This window comes from Balaenoptera musculus, chromosome 1, assembly GCF_009873245.2.
Source record: "Balaenoptera musculus isolate JJ_BM4_2016_0621 chromosome 1, mBalMus1.pri.v3, whole genome shotgun sequence".
Classification (NCBI taxonomy): domain Eukaryota; kingdom Metazoa; phylum Chordata; class Mammalia; order Artiodactyla; family Balaenopteridae; genus Balaenoptera; species Balaenoptera musculus.
In genome coordinates, this window is record NC_045785.1 from 138,161,637 (window position 1) to 138,174,555 (window position 12,919).

At 40.2% G+C, this 12,919-nt stretch overlaps 1 protein-coding gene across 1 annotated transcript in view; it reads left to right on the forward strand.

The window, feature by feature from the left end:
- The window catches only part of LAMC1 (laminin subunit gamma 1), a 121,527-nt gene that overhangs the window by 92,556 nt on the left and 16,052 nt on the right, over positions 1 to 12,919 (forward strand). Inside the window, exons 14-18 of the mRNA XM_036844565.1 lie at positions 7,292 to 7,537; positions 8,034 to 8,187; positions 8,799 to 8,941; positions 9,910 to 10,088; positions 11,435 to 11,591. Of these exons, the coding sequence (XP_036700460.1) occupies positions 7,292 to 7,537; positions 8,034 to 8,187; positions 8,799 to 8,941; positions 9,910 to 10,088; positions 11,435 to 11,591 (879 nt within the window). The remainder of the gene's footprint in view (positions 1 to 7,291; positions 7,538 to 8,033; positions 8,188 to 8,798; positions 8,942 to 9,909; positions 10,089 to 11,434; positions 11,592 to 12,919) is intronic.

Below are 12,919 nucleotides of genomic sequence, written 5' to 3' on the forward strand. Positions count from 1 at the left end.
CTTCATCCTTCTCCACCCTGATGAGACCTGCACGTACTACATCACATGGCCACCTCCATTTGAGTGCAGGTGGTGGGAAGCACATAGGTCAGAGAGAGAGGAAGGCAGAGTATGTATTCCAAGGCCCCCTCTCTGTAGGGTCCTTGTGGTCCTTGTGGTTTGGTGACCTTAATCAAAGTTACCAGCTCTTGGCAGGTGACCTTCTCCAAACAGCCCTTTGTAAGAAAGTTAGAAACTATTAGGTTCTGGTAACTGCTCCCTCCACCCACCCTCTGAGGCCAAGGTTCTGGAGCCCTGCAGTTACTATTCCAGGTGCTACGCTCTACTTTTGGTTTCTCAACACTATCCCCTTCCTTCTATGGATAGTATATTTTATTAACTCTCCTCAAGTCTTTTTTTTTTTTTTTTCAATTATCTATCTTTTCTTTGATGTTTTGAAATGCCATTTTTATCATGTTCTAATTTCTTAATATACTAATATCCCATGGATTTCTAATCACTAGAAAATTATGCTTGAAAACATGCTCTCCAATGTGTGACACTGCATAGGATGGTGCTGTATATAAACATTTTAGTCAAAGTTCCCTACCATTTCTCAGAAAAGAATAGTTTGATATAAGGAAATTAAACTAAATATTAATAGGGACATAATTTTCAATTTTGTTTTTTTTTTGTTTTTTGTTTTTTAATGTTTATTTATTTATTTTCTTATTAATCATCAATTTTATACACATCAGTGTATATATGTCAATCCCAATCTCCCAATTCATCCCACCCCCACCCCCCGCTGCTTTCCCCCCTTGGTGTCCATACATTTGTTCTCTACATCTGTGTCTCAATTTCTGCTCTGCAAACCAGTTCATCTGTACCATTTTCTAGGTGCCACATATATGTGTTAAAATACGATATTTGTTTTTCTCTTCCTGGCTTACTTCACTCCGTATGACAGTCTCTAGATCCATCCATGTCTCTACAAATGACCCGATTTTGTTCCTTTTTATGGCTGAGTAATATTCCATTATATATATGTACCATGTCTTTATCCATTTGTCTGTCGATGGGCATTTAGGTTGCTTCCATGACCTGGCTATTGTAAATAGTGCTGCAGTGAACATTGGGGTGCATGTGTCTTTTTGAATTATGGTTTTCTCTGGGTATATGCCCAGTAGTGGGATTGCTGGGTCATATGGTAGTTCTATTTTTAGTTTTTTAAGGAACCTCCATACTGTTCTCCATAGTGGCTGTATCAATTTACAGTCCCACCAACAGTGTAAGAGGGTTCCCTTTTCTCCACACCCTCTCCAACATTTGTTGTTTGCAGATTTTCTCATGATGCCCATTCTAACTGGTGTGAGGTGATACCTCATTGTAGTTTTGAATTGCATTTCTCTAATAATTAGTGATGTTGAGCAGCTTTTCATCTGCTTCTTGGCCATCTGTATGTCTTCTATGGAGAAATGTCTATTTAGGTCCTCTGCCTATTTTTGGATTGGGTTGTTTGTTTTTTTAATATTGAGCTGCATGAGCTGTTTATATATTTTGGAGATTAATCCTTTGTCTGATGATTCATTTGCAAATATTTTCTCCCATTCTGAGGGTTGTCTTTTTGTCTTGTTTATGGTTTCCTTTGCTGTGCAAAAGCTTTTAAGTTTCATTAGGTCCTATTTGTTTATTTTTGTGTTTATTTATTTTTTTATTTCCATTACTCTAGGAGGTGGATCAAAAAATATCTTGCTGTGATTTATGTCAAAGAATGTTCTTCCTATGTTTTCCTCTAAGAGTTTTATAGTGCCCGGTCTTACATTTAGGTCTCTAATCCATTTTGAGTTTATTTTTATGTATGGTGTTAGGGAGTGTTCTAATTTCATTCTTTTACATGTAGCTGTCCAATTTTCCCAGCACCACTTATTGAAGAGACTGTCTTTTCTCCACTGTATATCCTTGCCTCCTTTGTCAGAGATTAGTTGACCATAGGTGCGTGGGTTTATCTCTGGGCTTTCTATCCTGTTCCATTGATCTATATTTCTGTTTTTGTGGCAGTACCACATTGTCTTGATTACTATAGCTTTGTAGTATAGTCTGAAGTCAGGGAGCCTGATTCCTCCAGCTCTGTTTTTTTCCCTCAAGACTGCTTTGGCTATTCAGGATCTTTTGTGTTTCCATACAAATTTTAAGAATTTTTTGTTGTAGTTCTGTAAAAAATGCCATTGGTAATTTGATAGGGATTGCATCGAATCTGTAGATTGCTTTGGATAGTATAGTCATTTTCACAATATTGATTCTTCTAATCCAAGAACATGGTACATCTCTCCATCTGTTGGTATCATGTTTAATTTCTTTCATCAGTGTTTTATAGTTTTCTGTATACAGGTCTTTTGTCTCCCTAGGTAGGTTTATTCCTAGGTCTTTTATTCTTTTTGTTGCAATGGTAAACGGGAGTGTTTCCATAATTTCTCTTTCAGGTTTTTCATCATTAGTGTATAGGAATGCAAGAGATTTCTGTGCATTAATTTTGTATCCTGCAACTTTACCAAATTCATTGATTAGCTCTAGTAGTTTTCTGGTGGCATCTTTAGGATTCTCTATGTATAGTATCATGTCATCTGCAAACAGTGACAGTTTTACTTCTTTTCCAATTTGGATTCCTTTTATTTCTTTTTCTTCTCTGATTGCCGTGGCTAGGACTTCCAAAATTATGTTGAATAATAGTGGTGAGAGTGAACATCCTTGTCTTGTTCCTGATCTTAGAGGAAATGCTTTCAGTTTTTCACCATTTAGAATGATGTTTGCTGTGGGTTTGTCATATATGGCCTTTATTATGTTGAAGTAGGTTCCCTCTATGCCCACTTTCTGGAGAGTTTTTATCATAAATGGGTGTTGAATTTTGTCAAAAGCTTTTCCTGCATCTATTGAGATGATCATATGGTTTTTATTCTTCAATTTGTTAATATGGTGTATCACATTGATTGATTTGCATATATTGAAGAATCCTTGCATCTCTGGGATAAATCCCACTTGATCATGGTATATGATCCTTTTAATGTGTTGTTGGATTCTGTTTGCTAGTATTTTGTTGAGGATTTTTGCATATATAGTCATCAGTGATATTCGTCTGTAATTTTCTTGTTTTGTAGTATCTTTGTCTGGTTTTGGTATCAGGGTGATGGTGGCATCATAGAATGAGTTTGGGAGTGTTCCTTCCTCCGCAATTTTTTGGAAGAGTTTGAGAACGATGGGTGTTAGCTCTTCTCTAAATGTTTGATAGATTCACTTGTGAAGCCATCTGGTCCTGGACTTTTGTTTGTTCAAGATTTTTAATCACAGTTTCAATTTCATTACTTTTGATTGGTCTGTTCATATTTTCTATTTCTTCCTGGTTCAGTCTTGGAAGGTTATACCTTTCTAAGAATTTGTCCATTTCTTCCAGGTTGTCCATTTTATTGGCATAGAGTTGCTTGTAGTAGTCTCTTAGGATGCTTTGTATTTCTGCGGTGTCTTTTGAAAGTTCTCCTTTTTCATTTCTAATTTTATTGATTTGAGTCCTCTCCCTCTTTTTCTTGATGAGTCTGGCTAATGGTTTATCAATTTTGTTTATTTTCTCAAAGAACCAGCTTTTAGTTTTACTGATCTTTGCTATTGTTTTCTTTGTTTCTATTTCATTTATTTCCACTCTGATCTTTATGATTTCTTTCCTTCTGCTAACTTTGGGTTTTGTTTCTTCTTCTTTGTCTAGTTCGTTTAGGTGTAAGGTTAGATTGTTTATTTGAGATTTTTCTTGTTTCTTGAGGTAGGCTTGTATAGCTATAAACTTCCCTCTTAGAACTGCTTTTGCTGCATCCCATAAGTTTTGGATCGTCGTGTTTTCATTGTCATTTGTCTCTAGGTATTTTTTTATTTCCTCTTTGATTTCTTCAGTGATCTCTTGGTTATTTAGTAACGTATTGTTTAGCCTCCATGTGTTTGTGTTTTTTACGTTTTTTTCCCTGTAATTCATTTTTAATCTCAGCGTTGTGGTCAGAAAAGATGTGTGATATGATTTCAATTTTCTTAAATTTACTGAGGCTTGATTTGTGACCCAAGAGGTGATCTATCCTGGAGAATGTTCTGTGCACTCTTGAGAAGAAAGTATAATCTGCTGTTTTTGGATGGAATGTCCTATAAATATCAATTAAATCTATCTGGTCTATTGTATCATTTAAAGCTTGTGTTTCCTTATTAATTTTCTGTTTGGATGATCTGTCCATTGGTGTAAGTGAGGTGTTAAAGTCCCCCACCATTATTGTGTTACTGTCGATTTCCTCTTTTAGAACTGTTAGCAGTTGCCTTATATATTGAGGTGCTCCTATGTTGGGTGCATATATATTTATAATTGTTATATCTTCTTGGATTGATCCCTCGATCATTACGTAGTGTCCTTCCTTGTCTCTTGTAACATTCTTTATTTTAAAGTCTATTTTATCTGATATGAGTATTGCTATTCCAGCTTTCTTTTGATTTACCTTTGCATGGAATATCTTTTTCCATCCCCGCACTTTCAGTCTGTATGTGTCCCTCAGTCTGAAGTGGGTCTCTTGTAGACAGCATATAGATGGGTCTTGTTTTTGTATCCATTCAGCAAGCCTGTGTCTTTTGGTTGGAGCATTTAATCCATTCACGTTTAAGGTAATTATTGATATGTATGTTCCTATGACCATTTTCTTAATTGTTTTGGGTTTGTTTTTGTAGGTCCTTTTCTTCTCTTGTGTTTCCCACTTAGAGAAGTTCCTTTAGCGTTTGTTGTAGAGCTGGTTTGGTGGTGCTGAATTCTCTTAGCTTTTGCTTGTCTGTAAAGCTTTTGATTTCTCCATCAAATCTGAATGAGATCCTTGCCTGGTAGAGTAATCTTGGTTGTAGGTTCTTCCCTTTCATCACTTTAAGTATATCATGCCACTCCCTTCTGGCTTGTAGAGTTTCTGCTGAGAAATCAGCTGTTAACCTTATGGGAGTTCCCTTGTATATTATTTGTCGTTTTTCCCTTGCTGCTTTCAATAATTTTTCTTTGTCTTTAATTTTTGCCAATTTGCTTACTATGTGTCTCGGCGTGTTTCTCCTTGGGTTTATCCTGTATGGGACTCTCTGTGCTTCCTGGACTTGGGTGGCTATTTCCTTTCCCATGTTAGGGAAGTTTTTGACTATAATCTCTTCAAATATTTTCTTGGGTCCTTTCTCTCTCTCTTCTCCTTCTGGAACCCCTATAATGCGAATGTTGTCCCAGAGGTCTCTTAGGCTGTCTTCATTTCTTATCATCCTTTTTTCTTTATTCTGTTCCACAGCAGTGAATTCCACCATTCTGTCTTCTAGGTTACTTATCCGTTCTTCTGCCTCAGTTATTCTGCTATTGATTCCTTCTAGTGTATTTTTCATTTCAGTTATTGTTCATCTCTGTTTGTTTGTTCTTTAATTCTTCTAGATCTTTGTTAAACATTTCTTGCATTGTCTCGATCTTTGCCTCCATTCTTTTTCCGAGGTCCTGGATCATCTTCACTATCATTATTCTGAATTCTTTTTCTGGAAGATTGCCTATCTCCATTTCATTTAGTTGTTTTTCTGGGGTTTTATCTTGTTACTTCATCTGGTACATAGCCCTCTGCCTTTTCATCCTGTCTGTCTTTCTGTGAATGTCTCTCCTCAAGTCGCGCTAGTTTGTGCCAAATATTTTCTGGTGTGATCTTGAATCAGATGGCTAAAGGAATGTCAAATTTAAGCAAATCCAAGCTAGATCTTTGATTTTCTCCAACCCTAACCCTGTTCCTTCCCCAGTCTTGTTCATCTCAGTAAAAACACTACCATCTACCTAGTTGCTTAAGCTAAAATCGGAGGCTTATCCTTGACTCTTCTCTCTTTCATTTCCCAGGAGCAATCAGTCAGCAGGTGTTGCTGGTTCTCAAATCTGAGCACTCTTTACCACTTTCACCGCCACCACCCTGGTCTACGCCGCTGCCATCTTTCACCTGAAATAGCCTCCTAATTTGTCTCCATGCTTCACTCTGCTCTCCTGCAACCCATTCTCCATACAGCAGCCAGAATAATACTTTAAAAGTGTAAATCAGATCTCATCACTTAAAAAAACCCCTAGTAGCATCTCACTGTACTTTAAACCCATTTTCCTTACTGTGACCTACATGGTTGTCTCTTACTGCTTCCACGAGCTTATCTTGGTTTTCTGGAACATTCTTCTCTTGGGTATTATCATGGTTTGTTTCTTGTGTCTTTTCCATTGTCATCCCAAATGTCTCCTCTTACAGAGGCTTTTCTCTAACCACCCAGTATAAAGTAGCCCTCACCCTGTCTCTCTGTCATGGTTTCTGTTTTGTTTAACTTTTTTATGTGTGTCGCTCTCTGAAGTAATCTTGTTTATTTATATGTCTGTGAACTGGTCTCCCTCAGTTGCTGCATAGGCTTTGTGAGAGCAGAGACCTCATCCCCCCTGTTCACCACATCACCCTGATAACCTAGAGCCGTGTCTGTAGATGCTCAGTTAGTATTTGTGGGATGAGTAAATGAAGAAACCTCTGTTTCTCCAAAAAGTTTAGGTAATTCAGGCCCAGTCGGCTACAAAGATACCAAGAACACAACTTGAGCTAATAATAGTGGGAAAGTGGAAAAAGAAGGATAAAGAGCAGTGAGTTTAATACAGTGGAAGGAGCCCTGAATTCTACCTCTGTCTCTTTTGCTATTAGCTCTTTGGTTGTGGGCAAGTTTCTCAACCTGGCTGTTCCCTTAGTTGTAATAGAAGCGAGTGGCAAATGACGATCTCCAAGTTCTCTCCTGTGCCAGCTGACACTGCTCAAACAAGGATGAGCACATGCCTTTTATTTTTTAAGAGAATGATCCTGCCCACCCTGTGGTATAAGAAATGTATGGTATCAACAGTCATCTTTCATTTTTCTCAGTATTATCGGAAAAAACAAACATAGATGAATGTACCAGCCCTTGGGACTGGAAAGGTTAATAAACCTGAGCTGGACTCCTTTACAAAGCACTCCTAGTGCATGATTTCACTTAATCCTCAAAACAACTGAAGCGAAGGAGGCAAAACAGGTGCTAACTTTCTAATAAGGAAATGGAGATGTGTCCAAGGTCACTCACCATGCCAGGACTGCAGCCCAGGTCCTCCGCTCTCCTAGGCTGGTGCCATGTCCACTGCCCCACGTTGCCTTGCATCTGATGGTTATTCCAGACTGTTTGTAACCAGTAGCACTAGAAACATCTAAGGCCTTTCTTTCATAACATCAGATTGTCTCATGCGCAGGTAAAAGATGTGAGCTCTGTGATGACGGCTACTTTGGAGACCCTCTGGGTAGAAACGGCCCTGTGAGGCTTTGCCGCCTGTGCCAGTGCAATGACAACATCGATCCCAACGCAGTTGGAAATTGCAATCGCTTGACGGGAGAATGCCTGAAGTGCATCTATAACACGGCTGGCTTCTACTGTGACCGGTGCAAAGACGGATTTTTTGGAAATCCCCTGGCTCCCAATCCAGCAGACAAGTGCAAAGGTAATCCGCCATCGGCCAGATTCTGTCACAGTTATATTCATTCGTTCTGAGAGTCATTGCACGGTCTCTTTAAATGTTTACAGTTGTTTGGTCGAATGCAGCACTGTTCAATAGAAATATAGTGCAAACCACTTATGTAATTTAAATTTCTCTAGTAGACACAGTACAGTAAAGAGAAACAGGTGAAATTAATTTTAACAATATATTTTATTTAACCTAACCTATCTAACATATTATCATCTCAACAAGTAATCAGTAAAAAATTTCTGAGATGTATGTTCTTTTCCACACCAAGTCTCCGAAGTCCAGTGTGTGTTTCACAGTAACAGCACGTCTCAGTTCAGACCAGCCACATTTCAAGTGCTCAGTAGCCACCGGTGACCAGTGGCTACTGTACTGGATAACGCAAATCTAAAGAATCTATTTGTGTCGTTTATACTTGAGTATTTCTCTCAGATGATTTGCATCTTTTGCTGTCTCTGTCTTCCTGCCTTAGCCTGCGACTGCAACCCCTACGGGACCGTGAAGCAGCAGAGCAGCTGTAACCCTGTGACCGGGCAGTGTGAGTGTCTGCCTCACGTGACCGGCCGGGACTGTGGAGCGTGTGACCCTGGATTCTACAACCTGCAGAGCGGGCAGGGCTGTGAGAGGTAAGATGGCGGCTGCCTTTGGTTCAAGTGACCTTTGCTTTTTTATTGTCAGAGATGAATTTTTATAAGTTATGGTTCATAGTTGGCTTGGCTTTGTTCAGGAATTATTTGAGTGCCTAAAACAGGCAAGACACCCTTTCGAGGCAATACTGGAGAGTTGTAATTAAGTAATGAGAGAAAAGAGTGGAATGCAGTGGCCCCAGCTGTGTCAGTGTCACCTGAGCAACATTTTTTTAACAATACAAATTATATGGTCCTTTCTGAGATGCTTAGAATCAGACCTTCAAGGGTTGCAGTTGCTTGGGAATTCCTGTTTTCAAACCTCCTATTCAGCGCCCATGTGGTGCCAGATTGGAGAGCCATGGGTAGTAGTTTTAGTAGTGAAATAAAAGTATTTGTGTGGGTTAGGTTAGAAAAAGAAGTTCTCAATAGAACTCATGAAAATTACTTGAACCTCAGGTTTTCATAACCCTTAACGTCTGTCATAACAGCCCTTAACGTTCTGTTTTCTAATACAAATTACATCAGTCCTATGCTGAAAGGAACAAAAAAGAAAGGTTTGCCTAAAGTCTGTTTTTCTTACCTGAGAAATGTCGTGTGTTCATTTTCAGGTGTGACTGCCATGCTCTGGGTTCCACCAATGGGCAGTGTGACATCCACAATGGCCAGTGTGAGTGCCAGCCTGGCATCACCGGTCAGCACTGCGAGCGCTGCGAGGTCAACCACTTTGGGTTTGGACCTGAAGGCTGTAAACGTAAGGGGCGTTGGTGGCAAAGTCTCGTCTCATTCCAGTTAGAACTGTTAGTCCAGAAAGGACTTTGGCAGCCTCAGTGTAGCCACACGGCTCACAGTCAGGGCTGTGCCCAAATCATCATAGATGCTTTATTCAAGAAATATTATCCATTTTTTAAAACTCAGAGGACCGAGAGCCTCTCTAGTTTCTTTGCAACCACCCTCTTTATGTCTTCTTTTACAGTGTTTCTGATTCTTCCTTTTTCTGGTCTTTAATTTTCCCAGATGATTACCCTTTGGTTACCGAGCCTTCCCCGTGCTTGATGAAACTTTTTAATTGATCACCTTCTTAGTGCAGAAAATGAAACAGTGAGGGATTCTGCTCAGACGTGTTTGTTGACTTACTGGCTCAGTTGCTTCCCACCCTTGGGGCCCTTTTGGTGAGGTTACATGTGCACATCTGCTGCTCCTTGGCATAAACACTTGCTTGGAATTAGGCCGCGGAACAGTTTGGGTTTTTGCTTTCTGAATTCCTTCATTTCTCCTGTGGAATGTAGCATAAGTCATTGACTCCGTTCAGGGAACAAAATGAGTAAACAAACTATAAAATAATGGAAAATAAACATTAGCATTTGGGTTTTCTAGTTCCTTAGTGAGAGAAAAACAGTGGAGAGATGAAGGTAGAGATAAATTCTCGAAGTGCACAAAAAGGGCACTTTCTATAATAGACTAATTTCTATAATTATTCAGTCACATGAAATGTGCCCCCTCCAAAAGATGCTCACTTTGAAATTTACTGTTGTTTTAAGAATGTCTGGCTTCTCTGCTAAGCAGGCTTAACCATTTAAATTCTCCTAAATCAGCCTGTTCTTCACAAAGCATCTAATTATAATGATAGTACAGTTGGCTTATTGATATCAATGTGAGTTAAAAGAAAATGCACTCTTCCTTTTTTTCCTTATTATGTACCCTTTTCGCTTTATTCTGCAGCCTGTGACTGTCATCCTGAGGGGACTCTTTCCCTCCAGTGCAAAGATGATGGTCTCTGTGAATGCAAAGAAGGCTTTGTGGGGAATCGCTGTGACCAGTGTGAAGAGAACTATTTCTACAATCGGTCTTGGCCTGGCTGCCAGGAATGTCCAGCTTGTTACCGGCTGGTAAAGGATAAGGTCAGCTGTCAACAGTGCATGCGTTCATTCATTCAGCAGACGTTGAATGGGCACGTCCTGTGCTCTAAGCTCTAGAGAAAAAATGGTGCACAAAATAGACACAGTCCCTGTTCTCAAAGACTCAAGTTCCAGTTGGGAGACAAATAATAAAAATTAAAGAAATACTAACTGAGATAAGTGCAAGAAAGAATACAAACAGAGAATAACTGGGGAGAACTACTTTATATAGAGCCTCTATGGAAACTCACTTAAGGTGAGATCTTAAGGATAAGAAAGAGCAAACCAAAGGAGAAGTGGTGGGTAGGCTGTTCCAGGCAGAGGGAATGTGGGGTACAAAGGCCTCAAAGCTGGAGGGTGTCTGGAACCTGCTGAGTGAGGAAGGAGTGGTTTGTGATAAGACTGGAAAAGTTGGTAGAGACAGCTTACGTTGCACCATGTTGACCAGAGTAAGGAATTCAGATTTTATTCCAAATCCAGTGGGAATGCACTAATGAGTTTTAAGCTGGGAAATCCAGTTTATATTTTAAGAACAACACTCTGCTGTGTGAAGATTGATGGTTAGGAGTGGGGCAAAAGGGGAAGCCTAGATTGAATTGGATAAATATTATATTGGTGTTCGGCAGGGCAGGGTATGAGAGAGGGTAAGGTTAGGGAAAGAGAAGAATCAAGGATGGATCTTGGGTTTTTTTGCTTAAGGTAGTTGTAGGCATTACTTACTGAGATGGCGATGACTCAGAGAATACACATTTAAGAGAAAAAATCAAGGGTGGAGTTTTGGATATTAAGTTGAGAATACCTATCAGAGAGCCAAGTGGGGATATCAGATAGGTAGTCTCAAACACAAGGGAGAGGTCAGAACTGGAGAATCATCAGCATGTAGAGTTTAACGTCAGAGGAATCAACCAGTTTTTCTTCTGAAGCCAGAGAAATGAGGAAAAACTACCCATGTTACCTACTTAAAAGTATACATACATGGAGTGTATAGACCTTCATATTTATAGAGCAGCGGTCCCCAACCTTTTTGGCACCAGGGACCGGTTCCGTGGAAGACAGTTTTTCCGTGGACAGGGTGTGCGGGGGGCGGTGATGGCGCAGGCGGTGATGCGAGCCGTGGAGAGCGATGGGGGGCGGCAGATGAAGCTTCGCTCGCCCGCCCGCCGCTCACCTCCTGCTGTGCGGCCCGGTTCCGAGCAGGCCGCGGACTGCTACCGGTCTGCAGCCCGGGGGTTGGGCACCCCTGTTCTAGAGTACCCCCTTTGATTATTGTTCCTGCAGGAAGTACAGTCGAGTTCTTCAGGAATGTCTGTACACCCTACCTTTCCCTTTTCTTCCTCCATTATGCTTAGGTTGCTGATCATCGAGCAAAACTCCAGGAATTAGAGAATCTCGTTGCAAACCTTGGAACTGGGGACGAGATGGTGACGGATCAAGCCTTTGAGGATAGACTAAAGGAAGCAGAGAGAGAGGTGACTGACCTCCTTCGTGAGGCCCAGGATGTCAAAGGTACACACGATTAAACAAGTGGGTAATTTCTGTAAGATGGTCCGTCTTTAGATGTAGCTCCTAATGCAAGGTTAAGTAGTATGGTTTTATAAAATTCTTTCTCTATTTTTAAACTCTGTTTAGAATATGAATTATTTTATTTTTTAAACATGTAGAAAAGAACCTGTCAATGTTTTAAGATACACTAAGCAGAAATAGTTCTCCCAACACATGAAAAACTGTTAGATGTTAAAATCCAAGCATTTTATAAATCCTGCTATCAAGGTGCTCACCACTGGGCTGAAGTCACTTTTGTTTTGGAGTTTTCCATCACTGAGACACAGATGCTCATCAGATACTCATAGTAAATGTGCATTAACGTTGATACACCCGGGACCACAATGATCAACTTCCCTACTGATGATGTTTCCATCTGGAGTTAGAGAAGTCCTCTTGTCAGAGTACGGGTCAACAAAAACTAAATATATTGCTTATTTCTTGTTGTAAATGTCCCTAAGATTTTATAAAATTACTGAAGTAGAGAAGGAAGAAATTGGATGTATCTGGTCTGGGCCAGTTTGTTTAATTTTTATTAGGACAGTCCAAAAATTGCTCTATGAGGTAAATTTTTAGAAACTGAAAAATAAAATGAGAGGTCAAAAACGTATGTGTTTTGTTTCAGTTGTTGTTACATTTTAAGTCTTAAACATAGATTAAGAAGAATTTATATGTTTCCTGTCCTGTATAAACAATGGTGGTTTTTTTAGGCTGTTCATTTTCAAATTTGGACACATTTTTTTTTCATTAATGTATTCTCTTGTAACAGCAAATTCGCATCTGTCCTGCCATATCCGTTGAAGAACTGAACGTGGGGTGATCATTCTTAAGTGCCAGTCAGTCAACCTGAGAGGTGGGGTGTGGCAGGCAGCTCTGGTGCCAGCAGCACCAGCACATGGGCATGGTCAAGGGGCGGGAAGGGGAGGTCAGCCAGCACTGCCACTCATCCAGGCTCCACACCTTGGTGCAGCCCCAGTTACATCTGGCTCTTTTTGGCCACAATGGCTACATACTTTCCTCTGCCCAAGCAGGTGATTCTGTGGGACAGAAGCTCTGATAGGAGCCATGGCCACCATACCCTCCCTTGAGCTACCTGAAAGCTGGGGAGCATAACGGGCTGCTTCTGGTAGCTTTGGGAGCACCACAGGGAGGCTGGAGTTAAAATCCACTCCCACTAAATCCTGATTCATGGAGTTCCTGGCTGACCTTTCCTACTTAGGTTCAAACTAGCCAAGAATAAAAATATCTTCAAAATGATTTACCCTTTCAGACTCTCCCTAAGTGTTCATTTG